The sequence below is a fragment of the Podarcis raffonei genome, chromosome 10, assembly GCF_027172205.1.
Source record: "Podarcis raffonei isolate rPodRaf1 chromosome 10, rPodRaf1.pri, whole genome shotgun sequence".
NCBI classification, from domain to species: Eukaryota; Metazoa; Chordata; class Lepidosauria; order Squamata; family Lacertidae; genus Podarcis; species Podarcis raffonei.
Window position 1 is genome coordinate 57,551,419 of NC_070611.1, and position 13,747 is coordinate 57,565,165.

The 13,747-nt window shown below is 44.6% G+C and overlaps 1 protein-coding gene across 2 annotated transcripts in view; it reads right to left on the reverse strand.

The window, feature by feature from the left end:
* The window catches only part of WASHC1 (WASH complex subunit 1), a 63,347-nt gene that overhangs the window by 32,733 nt on the left and 16,867 nt on the right, over positions 1-13,747 (reverse strand). Inside the window, exons 1-2 of one of the 2 annotated variants that reach the window (XM_053405685.1) lie at positions 12,977-13,044; positions 3,431-3,585 (exon numbers count right to left, since the gene is read on the reverse strand). In XM_053405685.1, the coding sequence (XP_053261660.1) occupies positions 3,431-3,585; positions 12,977-13,027 (206 nt within the window). In that variant the 5' untranslated portion in view covers positions 13,028-13,044. Of the gene's footprint in view, positions 1-3,430; positions 3,586-12,976; positions 13,045-13,747 lie in introns of those variants that run through there. The other variant, XM_053405686.1, reaches the window with a different exon arrangement.

Below are 13,747 nucleotides of genomic sequence, written 5' to 3' on the forward strand. Positions count from 1 at the left end.
CAGTCTGAAATCCAAGTGCTAGCCATTGATGGGCTGTTTCAGGAACCCTTCCATCCTCCCATTCTAAGGACTGTTTATCTTTAAACTGCACTGGAGTTAGACAGCCCTTCAAATAGAGGACTTTCCTCTGTAAAGCACGAAACGTGGCCTCCCTATTTTGCAAGCTCAGGGGCATCTGGGTTGTATCTAGTTTCTGGATACCTGCCCTGACCTATGCAAAGAGTTCTTCAACTGGTTATCGTGGAACACACGAGAAGGATTGTGCATGTTCTGGGCTTTTAAATAGCAGCCCCAACATCTTGCAGATCTGCGCCATTTATTCTGCTGGTCATGGATTAGGAAGCTTATGGTACCGCGAAAGGTAAGTGATGGTCATGGGGAGAGACAATAAATTACACAGAGGCCACTGCGGCGCACCCTCTGATCACTGGAATGCTATTCAACTCCTCTGGCCTCCAAGATTTCAACACACATTTCCAATAAAATCTTTACACACGGCATCTAGAAAGCCTTGGGAGTCAAGTTTCTGCAGTTTTTGGCGTTCAGGTAGAAGTAAAACACCAGCAGACACAGAGTACTGCATTACAAACCAAAAAACCTTTAGGATGAGGGGGAAATCTTAGTGCACATTCATCCCAAAGAAGTCCTGTGGTGGTGTGATATAATGCCCAGAGTCCTTTCAACCAGTTCACTGCAGATGCTGCACCAGAGGCACTCCAATCCACACCCTCAGCACAACTCCCTCTTTGAAGGCTCAAAGCTTAACACTTCACCCTGATAAGCCAGAGCTCCCCCCCCAAAAAAATGTGAGATCCATACACCTTATCTCAAGATAGCAGAAAGAAAAGGTCATTCTCTGCTAAGTGGTGAGATTCTCACCTTGAAAGCTTTCCCTCTGATTGGCACAGAACACCCAAGGTTATGGAACTTTTAATCAGACGCCTGCATAATTACCGAATCATTATTAATTATATCAGAGAGCTCCAAGGAAAGGCAAAGCAAACAAAAGGCCTGATGGAGTCTCTCCTGTTGTAGGAAAGAATTAGTAATTACAAGCCAGAAGTGCACTCAAGAGTAAGGGAGCAGTGCCACGGCTGGCGTTCCGAGATTTGAGTGTGACAGGCATGCTAAGAGAGGGAAGGAGGGGAGGGGCACTGCGGTATACAGAAATAACTCATACGTTCCCGTGGCTAGAAAGCAAGAGTGGTTAACCTGTGCCCCCTTCCAGATGTTGCCAGACTACAGATCCCATCATCCCTGACTGGGCTGGCTGAGACTGATGGGAGTTCTAGTTCAGCAACATCTGGAGAGTTGCAGGTTAGTCACCCCAGTGTAAAATGTAAGACCACTTCAAGAAAAAGGGCCACCTGTGAACTGGAGTCCTGCCTCTATCTTTTGTTGTAATCTTGTAGACATCCCTTCCTGACATTCTGCCTTCTGCTTCTGTACAAGGGGAAGCATCTGGGGCAGAATGCCCTTGAATAGCAGTTTCTGGGGATCATGAGAAAGCTGCTAAGCTCATGTCTTGCTTGTGAGCTTCTCATAAGCACCTGGTTGGCCACTATGACAGCAGAATGCTGGACTTGACAGGCCTTTGGCAAGCAAGACCTGACTGCAACAGCACAAGATCCACTTGCAATTCCTGCCCACTGGGAATGTTTGCATTTTTAAGATTTACTTGTTTTGTGGTGGGTGGGTGAAAAGAGTGGCTTTGCTATACACTTCTCAGCAGTTACCTTAACTAGCCTCTTCAGTGCACATTACAGTGGTACCTCGGGTTAAGTACTTAATTCGCTCCGGAGGTCCGTACTTAACCTGAAACTGTTCTTAACTTGAAGCACCACTTTAGCTAATGGGGCCTCCTGCTGCCGCCGCGCTGCTGGAGCACGATTTCTGTTCTCATCCTGAAGCAAAGTTCTTAACCCAAGGTACTATTTCTGGGATAGCAGAGTCTGTAACCTGAAGCGTATGTAACCTGACGCGTATGTAACCCAAGGTACCAATGTACTGTTTTAAAACCACACAGATCCAAGGCTACATTTGTGATGGGCATATAGACAAGGGTACGGAAATAAGATATTGCAGTCGGTGTAGCTGTTGATGCAACAGCACTTAATTTGTCACAGCCTAACAGTGCTCAGAATTAACACTGTAAGAACAAAGAACGCCTGAAGTCTAAATCGCACCCGCTTTCTTGAAAGCTGAATTATATTTGGAAAGTGGCACCCTCACCCCCAACACCCATTTGCGGTATTCTAAATTCTGACAGCCCCGCTGCAACTGGAAGGTTGATTTGTTTAATTTAGACCATTTATATATCCCACGTCTCCATATGCTCAAGGCAGCCCACGAATAGATACACAACACTCCATTTAAGAACAGCAGCAACTTAATAGACTAAAAAAACCTAAGCAACGTCAGAGTAACACTTGTGTCTCAGTGACAATTCAAATCATAATGCAATAACTGCCCAATATAATAATTCAGTCTCATTTTACAAGGTAGGCAGGCTCTGCTATGTTTCCTAAAAGCTGCTGGGGGAGACACAGATGGAGATTACTCCATAAACATGAGGCTTCTGCTGTGATGCCCTGATACTTGCTATGTCATTGGTGGGGAGCCTTAGGCCTGGAGTTCCGAATGTAGCCCCAGGTCTCTCTGCATGGTCTTTGGGACTCTGCCCAAGCAACACACATCCTTGCTATACCTCTTAACTGGCCCTGCTCTGCACCCTCCTCTACTGATTTCATGTAACTGGAATGTGTCCTGTGATAAGGCCTCTGGTTTGCCAGCATGGAGAGTGGAGCATGTTTGGCCAACCTTGACGGCCCCAGAAGGTTGAGCATGGGGGAATGTGGCCAGGATGCCCATGCCTGCTATAGATATTCAACAACACGCAAATAAGGAATGCAGAACAGGGCCCTTTTAGACTATCTTAACAGGTGGTACCAAGCAAAATATCGAACACATTTTTGGTTACCGTCAACATTCCTGTGGAAAAGATTCTGGACTAGATTTCTGCATAGCAGGGAGCCTACAGGAGACTTTCCTAACATATTATTGTTGCTGGGAGAGCTACCAGAAGTTTGATCATCTGTTTTTTTTTGGGGGGAGAGACTTTTCAATTCTTAATTTGTTAGGCATTAATCAACCTCCTTTGTTGTGTGGGGGACGAGGCAGGAACAAGGGCTGCCTGGACTCACAGAGCTGCTGCTTTCACAACACTGATCCATCACACAGAGATGTGAGGGCAGGCAGCAATCTGGGCCTATTTAGATCCCAGCTTTCTCCACTTCTTGGACTGCCAGACACACAGAGGCTAAAAAAACCTAAGCGGGTGATTAAGCACCCCCCTACACACACAATGTACTCTCCCCCCCCCCACAATGTACTTCTCCATTTCCCACCGCACAGTGTGGCTGAACCATACCTGTTGAAGATATCGTTTGAGACTTTCTGCAGGTACTGAAGTGCATCTGCTATCTGGTGAATAGTTTCTTCTCTGTGGAGGTCAGGCTGGATGAGGGGAACAGAGTACGTCTGTCCCTCAAGGAAATACTTCCGGGTCACAGTAGCCATTTTTGCCTGAGAAGACAACCAACAGCTTGTTAAAAGTTTATTCATGCCCATGTCAGCATCCTGATTCCTGGGAGTAGAGTTCTGTTCTAGCCTCCCCAAACCTAGTGCCCCCCAGATGCTATGGACAACAACTTCCATCAGCCCCAGCCAGCATGGCCAATAGCCAGGGACGATGGAGTTCTAGTCCAACAACCAGCTCCAAAAGGTTGCCTTGCCAACCCCCGAGTTTTCTAATGCCATGCAAAGCTCTACGGCAGAAGGCTTTTGATAGCGTTGATTGTTAACTCCAAGTCCATCCCTTTGGACTTCTAGAGGGTCTGGGATCATAAGCCCATGGCAATTATTTCAAAGATGCAAGAGCAGATCAAATTCACAGACGCAACTGCATTAGTGAGTTAGTTGGTTTTGCTCAACCTCACACCCTATGCACCAACTAGTGCCTCTAACCATTATTTGTACACAATATTAGTAATTGCGAAAATCCAAGTGCTGCTACATGAAATTACCCTGATTTACTCCTCTGCAGGGCCTGTACCTGGATTTGGGGACTGTCAGGCTACAGATGATTTGGGATGGGGAACGCAACCCTTCATTTTCCACTGGGTGCTTGAGAAGATCAAAGTGAACCTCAGGGGCCCAGGCATTTGAACGACCTAGCAAACCTCTAGCACCAGCTCCACTCCTCTAGAAGCACGTGCCCAGAAGTCCAAGTGGGATTCATTTCTTACTAGGAGATGAAGGCAGACTGGTAAGACAAAAGGAAAAAGCTTACGCCAACAGAGTTCATCCGACAAACCGGAATTTACTCCACCACCTTCTGGTACTGAGATTGTTCCCCCCATGAAGAAGTGATAAAGAGAGCATCAGACAGTGGGTCATAGGATTTGGCAGCTCCATCATCAAAATAAGTCAGGAGTGTTGAGCAGTATCAATTCAAAACGACAGACTGGCAGGAGAAGCCAGAAACACCCTTGAAGTTGCGATGGTTTTTTTTTTTTTAAAAATGAAAAGTTGTCAAAGAGGCTTTTATCTCCCCTTGTGACAGACAGAAGTGGGCCAAGCAGTGGCCCATTTTGAGAGGGCTACACCTCACTTCCAGATGAGAAGTAGCAGGACAGCAGGGATGTCAAGTAGAAGAATTGGAACGCTTTTTTGGAACACATCTAACCGCAGTGGGCTTCCTCAGGTTGAAAAACAACAGCAACGTGTGCTGAGGTTCTGGAAGTAGCAAACACAAGTGGGAGATATAGGAGTGCATTTAACCTTTTGTTTGAATGGACACACAAGAGCAGAATCAGCCATTTTGATCCCACTTGAGACATATTTTTAGCACAGTGTCCAAGAGGGCTTATGTGCATACAAACTGTCCATGTAAAGGCTGCGCCCGCTTGGCTATTGAAGGATCCTAGAAGGTGCAGTATAATGCATGGTATAAGGAGTCCCTTGTAGAGAGATCTGTTCCTTAGTGCTCTATTAGCAGTTTGATATTTGTGCGTAGTTTTTGGGAAATGCATATCCTTCCAAAGCTACACTGCCATTCTGTCAAATCCTATCTGCGTTGCCCAGCAGATTATTGGTCCTCTTGTCTGTATTTGCATTCAATGGGGGAAAGCATTATGCATTCTGTCCTGAAGGAGCACAAATCAGATAGATAAATCTTTGGAGAGTGGAGGATAAACTCTTGATTCAGCAGAGCTATTTGAGGGTGGAGATGTGTTGATCTCCAAGTCAAGCAACCTTCAATTTGCATTTATTTAGAATAAGCAAGGAGGTGGCAGATACCTAGGTAAGACAAAATGAAGAAGGGTTTTTTTTGGGGGGGGGAGCTGAAGTCTATTTATACCCTGCTTTAATTAAACTGTGTTCCATGGTGTTATTAAGCAGCAATCAAAGATGCAGATGGTACTGATTTGATTGGCATGAGTTTCACTGCACTGAATAAGAAACTTGCCCCTATAAATAGGTCTAATCATCATCTGATGGGTGGAAGGAAGAGCTGGGGGAAAAAGCATAAGTATAGGTGTAATTAGGCCCTCCAGCAGATTGCACTTCACAGGCTGTTTGGCTGTTCTCATTACCTGGCACTTCTCTAAATACAGCTTCTGTGCTGATGAGCCGAGCCTGGATAAAGATCTTAAGAAGCAACATCAACTTAATTCAAACTGCTCTGGGCCACATTCACTGTCAAAATGCACTGTTCTGCAGCAAGGGAGGCCAGGTGGAGCTAGCCTCCCAAGATCTAAAGTGGGCAAGTGCCCCAACAGGGAATTGTTATCTCCAGCTGTGCCCTCCTTCCCAAGTCTCAGGATGAGCTAATTAAACTGGGCAGGCACAGCCCGTCCAAGTACACAGGGGAGCTGGCAGAAGAGGCAAACAGTTCCGCAGCTTTCAAAGATATGGTGGTTATCTTTTCCCTTGACAGAAAGCCAGTAGTTCAAAGCGTGTCCCACAAGCAGGCAGCTGGAACGCAGAAGGTTTAACTTCCTGATTCACACAAGAGACAAAATGTTCTGTATCCAGGGCAGCTGTCTACCAGCTCCACCTGGTACGCAGGCTGAGACCCTACCTGCCCACGGACTGTCTTGCCAGAGTGGTGCTTGCTCTGGTTATCTCCCGTTTGGACTACTGCAATGCGCTCTACGTGGGGCTACCTTTGAAGGTGACCCGGAAACTACAACTAACCCAGAATGCGGCAGCTAGACTGGTGACTGGGGGCGGCCGCCAAGACCACATAACACCGGTCTTCAAAGACCTACATTGGCTCCCAGTACGTTTCCGAGCACAATTCAAAGTGTTGGCATTGACCTTTAAAGCCCTAAACGGCCTCAGCCCAGTATACCTGAAGGAGCGTCTCCTCCCCCACCGCTCTGCCCGGACACTGAGGTCTAGCACCGAGGGCCTTCTGGCGGTTCCCTCATTGCGAGAAGCAAAGCTACAGGGAACCAGGCAGAGGGCCTTCTCGGTAGTGGCGCCTGCCCTGTGGAACGCCCTCCCATCAGATGTCAAAGAGATAAACTACCTGACATTCAGAAGACATCTTAAGGCTGTTCAGGGAAGTTTTTAATGTGTGACATCTTAGTGTATTTTTGGTATTTGTGGAAGCCGCCCAGAGTGGCTGGGGAAACCCAGCCAGATGGGCGGGGTACAAATAAATTATTATTATTATTATTATTATTATTATTATTATTATTATTATTATTCACATACAAATGGTTTAAACCATGAGTTTCCAAACAGTGGCCACAAATTTCGCCAAGGTGGACTGCAGCGTGTCTGTGAAGGATTGTGGGAGAAAGATCCTCCTGAGGCCCATTTAGCTACATTATAGGTTCCTGTCAGTCATCTTCATGATGGCTTTTCTGGAATGCGTGGTCGCATGAGAGCATTACACGATAGCTTCCCCAGAAGGCTATAGCTATGCTGACATCAAATAGGAAACAAGAAAAGAACATAAGAAGGAAGGACTTCTGCTGGATCAGGCCAAAGGTCCATCTAGTCCAGCACTCTTTTCTGACAGTGGCCAACCAGATGCCCCTGGGAAGTCCACCAGCAAGACGTCTCTCTCTCCACCTGTAGCAACATGCACACACACAACAACAAAAAGAGAAGTTTTAAGCTCAGGGGCTCATTTTGAACACACTCAGTGTTTCCCGTGGCAGAAACTTTATGGATTTCTAAAGTATTTGGTCAACTAAAAGTGACCGACTCTATCTGTTCTACGACCAGGAAACCCCTTTCTTGCTTGCTAGCTTGTATGTATGCTTGTTTAATTTTGTTTGTGGGTCAGTGTCTATCAGAAAATAAAGCCTCAAATTATCTTCCATTCCATTAAATAACTGATGCTAACACAGAGAGTCCCTTGTGTGCTTCAGACAAGTCAGTTCTTGGTTCCCACCAGAGTACTTTGTAGTGCTGCGAAGGGCATCTGGGCTTTTTCTCAATCTATTTAACAGCTCAACATTTAAGACAGGGGTGGGCAACCTGTCGGCCCCCAGATGCTGTTGGACTCTGGCTCTCATCCTGGTGGGAGCTGAAGTCTAGCAACAGCCGGAAGGCCACAGCTTTCCCGCTCTTTTCAAATCCCTCCTTCTTTTGAAGGAAGAGTATTAGTGACCTTCAAGTGCCAGCAGCATCTTCCATTGGCTGCTACAAGCAGATTTTTCATAACCTTGTCAGATATGGTGGGCCCAGTTCCACAAGGGAGTTCAGCCATTCCCTGACCCCACCTGGGCCCAGCTATACTTGCATAACCAGCAGTTATGACAGCAAGTTGAGCAGCCATGATGGATCAAGATGGATGCCACTGTTGTGTCTGTGTCATGTTTGTGTAAGCTACCTGGATCTCTGTGCAAATTTTTGTTGCTGTACTAATTGAAATGTTGGCATCATGGCAACAGCAGCGGAAAAACAGTCACAAAGGCAAAACAAAGGCGAAAGCATATCATGTTTTGTCAAGCCAAGGCTGGGATGCATAAAAGTGCCCTGTGTGGAAACCCACTGATAAAGAAGGCATCCCAGTTACTTTCTTCCCCCATCAACAAATATTATTGTACTTCACAGTCTACATCTTAAATGGGTGTACCCATAACGAAATCAATGCAAAATTGATGGAAAAGTCCATCCTCCTGGTTCTCTTACTAATTGGTGTATTCAGGGTTTCTTTCTTTCTTGCTGTGTTATTTGCCTTGCTTTGCATGCTTCACCCAACTGGACACCGCAAAGCTTAGCCTACTACCTTTGATTGGTAACTATGAATTTTATTAATCTAATATACTAGGAAACATACAACTGCTTCACAACCAGATAAGCTGAATGGAGTTAGGAGACTGATTGCATTGTCAATACTATTCATTAGTTCATACCATTATTAAACCACTAATTCATTGCTGTATTATATCCAGTCGTTTTAAGATGCTATGAATTTCATCATATATAACTTGCTTTATTTTCTGATATTTATCTTAGGTAACCTATCTCCTATAAATTCTATAAACTTTCATGTTACCATTAAGCTCTGAACACAAAAAAAAACCTAAGTGATTTGTTTCAGGTTCACTCTTGAGTCTTGATTTTCATTGGTTAAGCTTAAAAATCCCTGTTCCCCTGGGTTGCTGCTGAGCAAATTCAAGCCATGATTGGGGGAGCCAATGAGTATTAGTGGATTTGTCAGGGTGTGGTGTGGTATGTACCAGTCTTGAATGGATCAAATTCAACACAGGGACCTCTGTTTTGTAAGGGGCGGGGCTTTTGGACTCCACTAACCTGCATATAAATTAAAAATTTGCCCAGGTATTTTATTAAAAAGAAGCTGGCACATCACCTTTCAGAAAGAGAGCAGTGAAGCAAGAGCTGTCTCACCCTCATTGTCCTTTCAATCACAATATACTTCCTTCCAGACAGATAAGTGCCGATCTTAAGGAACACCTTAGCCATTTTGACATCCTTTCCTATTTTCTTCAGTAATTGACAAGACACTGGAAAAGGCCAGCTTCAAAGCTAACTTCCCCATTATCTGGTCCCATGGATGCAAGGCACCAAGGCCTCACAGTCAGACGCAAAACTCCCTACCCCACACTAAAAAGCGCTTTTAAGAAAAAGACAGTCCGTGTTGTTGAACTCCAGCCCCCATCAGCCCCAGCCAGCAGAGCCAATGGGCAGTTGTAGTCCAACATGTGGAGGGCACCACATTGGCTACCCCGCTTTTAGGACTTTTCTTGGGAGGTGAATTCAGAATACAGTGGTACCTCAGGTTAAGTACTTAATTTGTTCCAGAGGTCCATTCTTAACCTGAAACTGTTCTTAACCTGAAGCACCACTTTAGCTAATGGGGCCTCCTGCTGCCACTGCGCCGCTGGAGCACGATTTCCATTCTCACCCTGAAGCAAAGTTCTTAACCCAAGGTACTATTTCTGGGTTAGTGGAGTCTGTAACCTGAAGCGTATGTAGCCTGAAGCGTATGTGTAATGGGAAATGGTGTTGCTCATGCGTAAAACTCCAAACTGCTCCAAGCAGGTTATATAGCTCAAATTTTCCCTGGTTTGACAGCGCCTTGCAACGCGACTGTCTTAATCACTGGCAGAATCCGTCAGTGGGCGTTTCCTGAACTTCTTCCAACATAAAAATTCCTTGACAGCCAGTCTCCGCCTAGCTTCTCTGTGCGGAAGAGTCTCACTGTCTCACTGGCAGAGTCTCGGAGTCTTCCCTCTGAAGTACTCTCAGCCTCCCCTTTCTTCCTGGTGTCACCTTGGTTTCCTTCCCCAGCGGAAGCTCTCCCTCTCTCCTTGCTGGTTCCCTCCCCTGCATCCTCGGAGCGTCTTCCCTCTCCGTTGATCTCTGATGTCAGTTCCCTGACAGTATGTAACCCGAGGTACCATTGTACCCATTTCTCAGCGATTTTTATTGGAATTTGGAAGGCATGGTGGTTATATTTCTGTATCTGACCTAAGCTTACATTTCTTTGTATGTGGAGGGAACTAGCCTATCCACTGGCCACAACAGATATACTCTGCCTCCATGGTCAGAATACTCAGATGATACTTCTGAACATGAGTTGCTGGAAACTGCAGGAGGTGAGAGTGCTCACGTCCTCAGGCTTCCCACAGGCACCTGGTTGGCCACTGGCCAGACTCAGCAAGTTCTTCTTGCGTTTATGAAGATGTGCTTGGGGAGTCTGAATGAACAACACATTAGATGGCTCTGTTTCTCGAGTCCTTCTAGATAAAAGTAAATAAAAGCATACTCTTGCCCTACTGAAGAAATACCACTGCTCCCAATTCACGTGGCACAATGAGGATGCTGCCACACATGCACTGGCATATGCCTGGCAAATGTATGTTATAAACTATAAAATGGAAAACTGTGTTGTTAAACACACAGTGGGATGCAGACAAACACATGCCACAATGCCCTGAATGCCCGTGACTTGCTAGTGTAGTGATATTCAATTTCACATTCTGTGATCTATGATAAGCGCATGGCAAAAACCCTTGCCACATAAAGCAGGAATAGGTTCTGTGGAGAGGCTGTTGGAGAAGTTTCAAAACTGAGTTCTTACCCCTGCCCCACACTACACGTTAGAAAAATTAAAGTAAAAGTGTCATATGAAGACACAGTAGAGTCCATATCTAGATAAAGAACATGTTTTCTTCCCAAACTTGGCTTCATAGCTATTTTCTCTCTCCAGGAAATCCAGGAACTAACTGTCATGTGAAGTTGCAGGAACTCTCGTTCAGTGTTTCAATTTTGGGAGGGGAAACCACTTTAATCCAAAGCTGATATAGAAGTATGCCCCACCAGTGTAAAATAGGCCTGGTTTTTTTATAGTTTTCTCCCTTCCTTTCCCATTCATGCTTATTTCCTACAAACCAGAGCACATTCCCTCTGTATCTAGTCATTGCCAACTAATCTGTAGACACTGCACTGAGTACAGTGGTCCCTCGGATTACATACGCTTCAGGTTACATACGCTTCAGGTTACAGACTCCGCTAACCAAGAAATATTACCTCGGGCTAAGAACTTTGCTTCAGGATAAGAACAGAAATCGTGCTCCAGCGGAGTGGCAGCAGCAGGAGGCCCCATTAGCTAAAGTGGTGCTTCAGGTTAAGAACAGTTTCAGGTTAAGAACAGACCTCCGGAACGAATTAAGTACTTAAACCAAGGTACCACTGTACAGGAAACCCTATGGAGCCTGACCATGACCAAACCCATTATGCTCATCCCACCAATCTTTTACACTTGGCACTAAAAGAGAGAATCTGTGCTCCTTACAAACTGAGGCAGCCCTGAGTGCTTCTGTATTCTCTCATTCTCTCTCTCTCTCTCTCTCTCTCTCTCTCTCTCTCACACACACACACACACACACACACACCCCAAAGCTGCACAAGGAAGTGGGTCTTAATAGCACCTAGCAATCACCAGTAGGAAACACCCCAGTGGGAATGGCTGCCAAGGGACGTGTCCTATTTCTTCGGGCCCAGCTTTTTATTTGCCCTGGAAATCAATAAGCTAGAAAATAAAGGCAGGTTGGGTTGCTTCTGGACAAAGATTATCTCAGGATGGGGTCAGCACTGAGGTTATTAAGAGACAAAATTGCTTTCCAGCACTAAAAAACAATTTGCTTTGCTCTCCTGCTCTGCAGCCAAAGAACACAACCTTGCTGTTTTCTTAACAGTTTACTCTCGGGAGAAGGAAGAGGAAGGCTGTAACTCTTGTCCACCCTCTTTAATCTACTGCAAGTGTGTGCTTTATACCTGAAAGTTAATCAGGTTGGTTCTCAATGAGAATAATGAAGATGCCACAGAATACCCATGCCACATTTGTAAGAACTCAATTGTTTAGTGTGGCAGCACCTGCAACTTTGGAATTCCCTGCCTATTGAGATCAAGCAGGCGCCTTTACTGTACTTTTTAAAGCACCCGATAAAAACATTATTGCTTAGGCAAGCCTATCCAGATGCTTAGAAAGCTGGGGTAATTTTAATCTGTTTTAGTATTTTAACTTTTGTATATTTTAAAGTATGGCTGTGATTTTTTCTCGATTTTATTGTTTTATCTTTTTGTGAACTGCTGTGAGGTTTCTTACAATCAAGCGGTGTATATCTTTTTATTTAAAAAAACATTAAATAAAATAATAACTAGCCACGTCCCGTCCCTCATTTGAATACAAGGGTACATTTAAGCTATGAAGCATAATAAGAGTCTGGCATATCTCAAGCATTTGGGGGGAACCAAAGGACAGTATGATTTGCCTTCTTTGCTCCATATTCACTAAAATCCCCATTACTTGCATGGAGCAGAAAAAGGAACTGGAATCTGGGGAATCCCTGTTTTTCTGGGATGGGATGATAACCCTGGTGCTCCTAAAATTCTGCCAGTCCAGGCAGCTGCCTGTTGAGCTGTGATAAAGCTAAAGAAAGCTGACTGTAAAAAAAAAGATGCCAAATTTGCATTTTGGGTTTTTTTAAAAAATAAAAAATTCACAAGCTACAGCTAAGTGAGTCAGAAAGCCTCCAGTTCAAATCGCTCAGCTATGAACTCACAAGCAGTCCTTAAGAAAGCCACTATTAAGAGTATAATTATACTAGCCTAGCTTTCCTGGTAGCTATAAGCATTACAGAGATAATGTGCATGTAGTGCTATAAACAACCCCAATTTACTACATTTTATTATTTTACAAGTCAAGTAAGCACTGTCTCTCATTCATCTGGCAAAAGGTGAGCATAAGTGCTCCCTTGAGGCCTAAATGCTCCCTAGAGACCTACATGAGATTTAACCATTTTAAAAAATACTTTCCTGCATTCAAACCGATCTTTTTCCATTCCTGCTCCCATTCCTATGAAAATTTCAGCGCTGACTATACTTCACCAAAAGTGTTGAGCTGTTCCACCTATATAATTACCTTAAAGTGGCCGTTCTTGAGCAAAGGAACTTCAAGGAGAGAAGCCAGCATGAAACCACCGTTCAGTTCTATCACCTGTGGCCTGAATAGAGATAATGGGTTTTTACCCCACTAGTATCAAAGCTTAAGATTCTCACACATCCCTCCTAAACCATGTGTATATATGCCTCCCAACGTAGGACATTTTATGTATATCTAGTCCACAAAGGTTTTTGTCAGAATATGTTATGCCTTTCAGGCGTCACAAGACTCTTTGCTGCTCTTTCGGAAACAGACTAACATGACTACTAACCTGGAAAACAATACCTCTTCTCCCATTCTACAAGAAAAACATTTCATGCTGCGAAATGTTTTGTGAATACCCGAAGATTCACTGTGATAAGAGAGTATGGAAGATGCTGCCCACTTCTACCCTAGTTCATCTTGCAAGCAGCAATTCATTCATATAACCATGAGTGTCCATCCCTTTAATGGTGCTTCTTCTGGGATCTTCACAACTAATGCCTGTACCTTTGAGCAAGAACTAGACTGACTTGAATCCAGCTACCAAGGATGGGGCATTAAATGAAGTTCCAACAAGCACACTTGACAAGTGTTAAATATTTTGCTTCAGCTGAATGGTTTATATTATGTTGATGCATGAGATGAAATGTGTCAAAGCTTTTGACGTTTTCATTAACTTATCCAATTTGGAAAACATACATTTTACAGTAGCAGACAGTTACAGCAGTGTGCTTGCAAAGGCGCAGCCTCACTCAGGTTTTCTGCCAC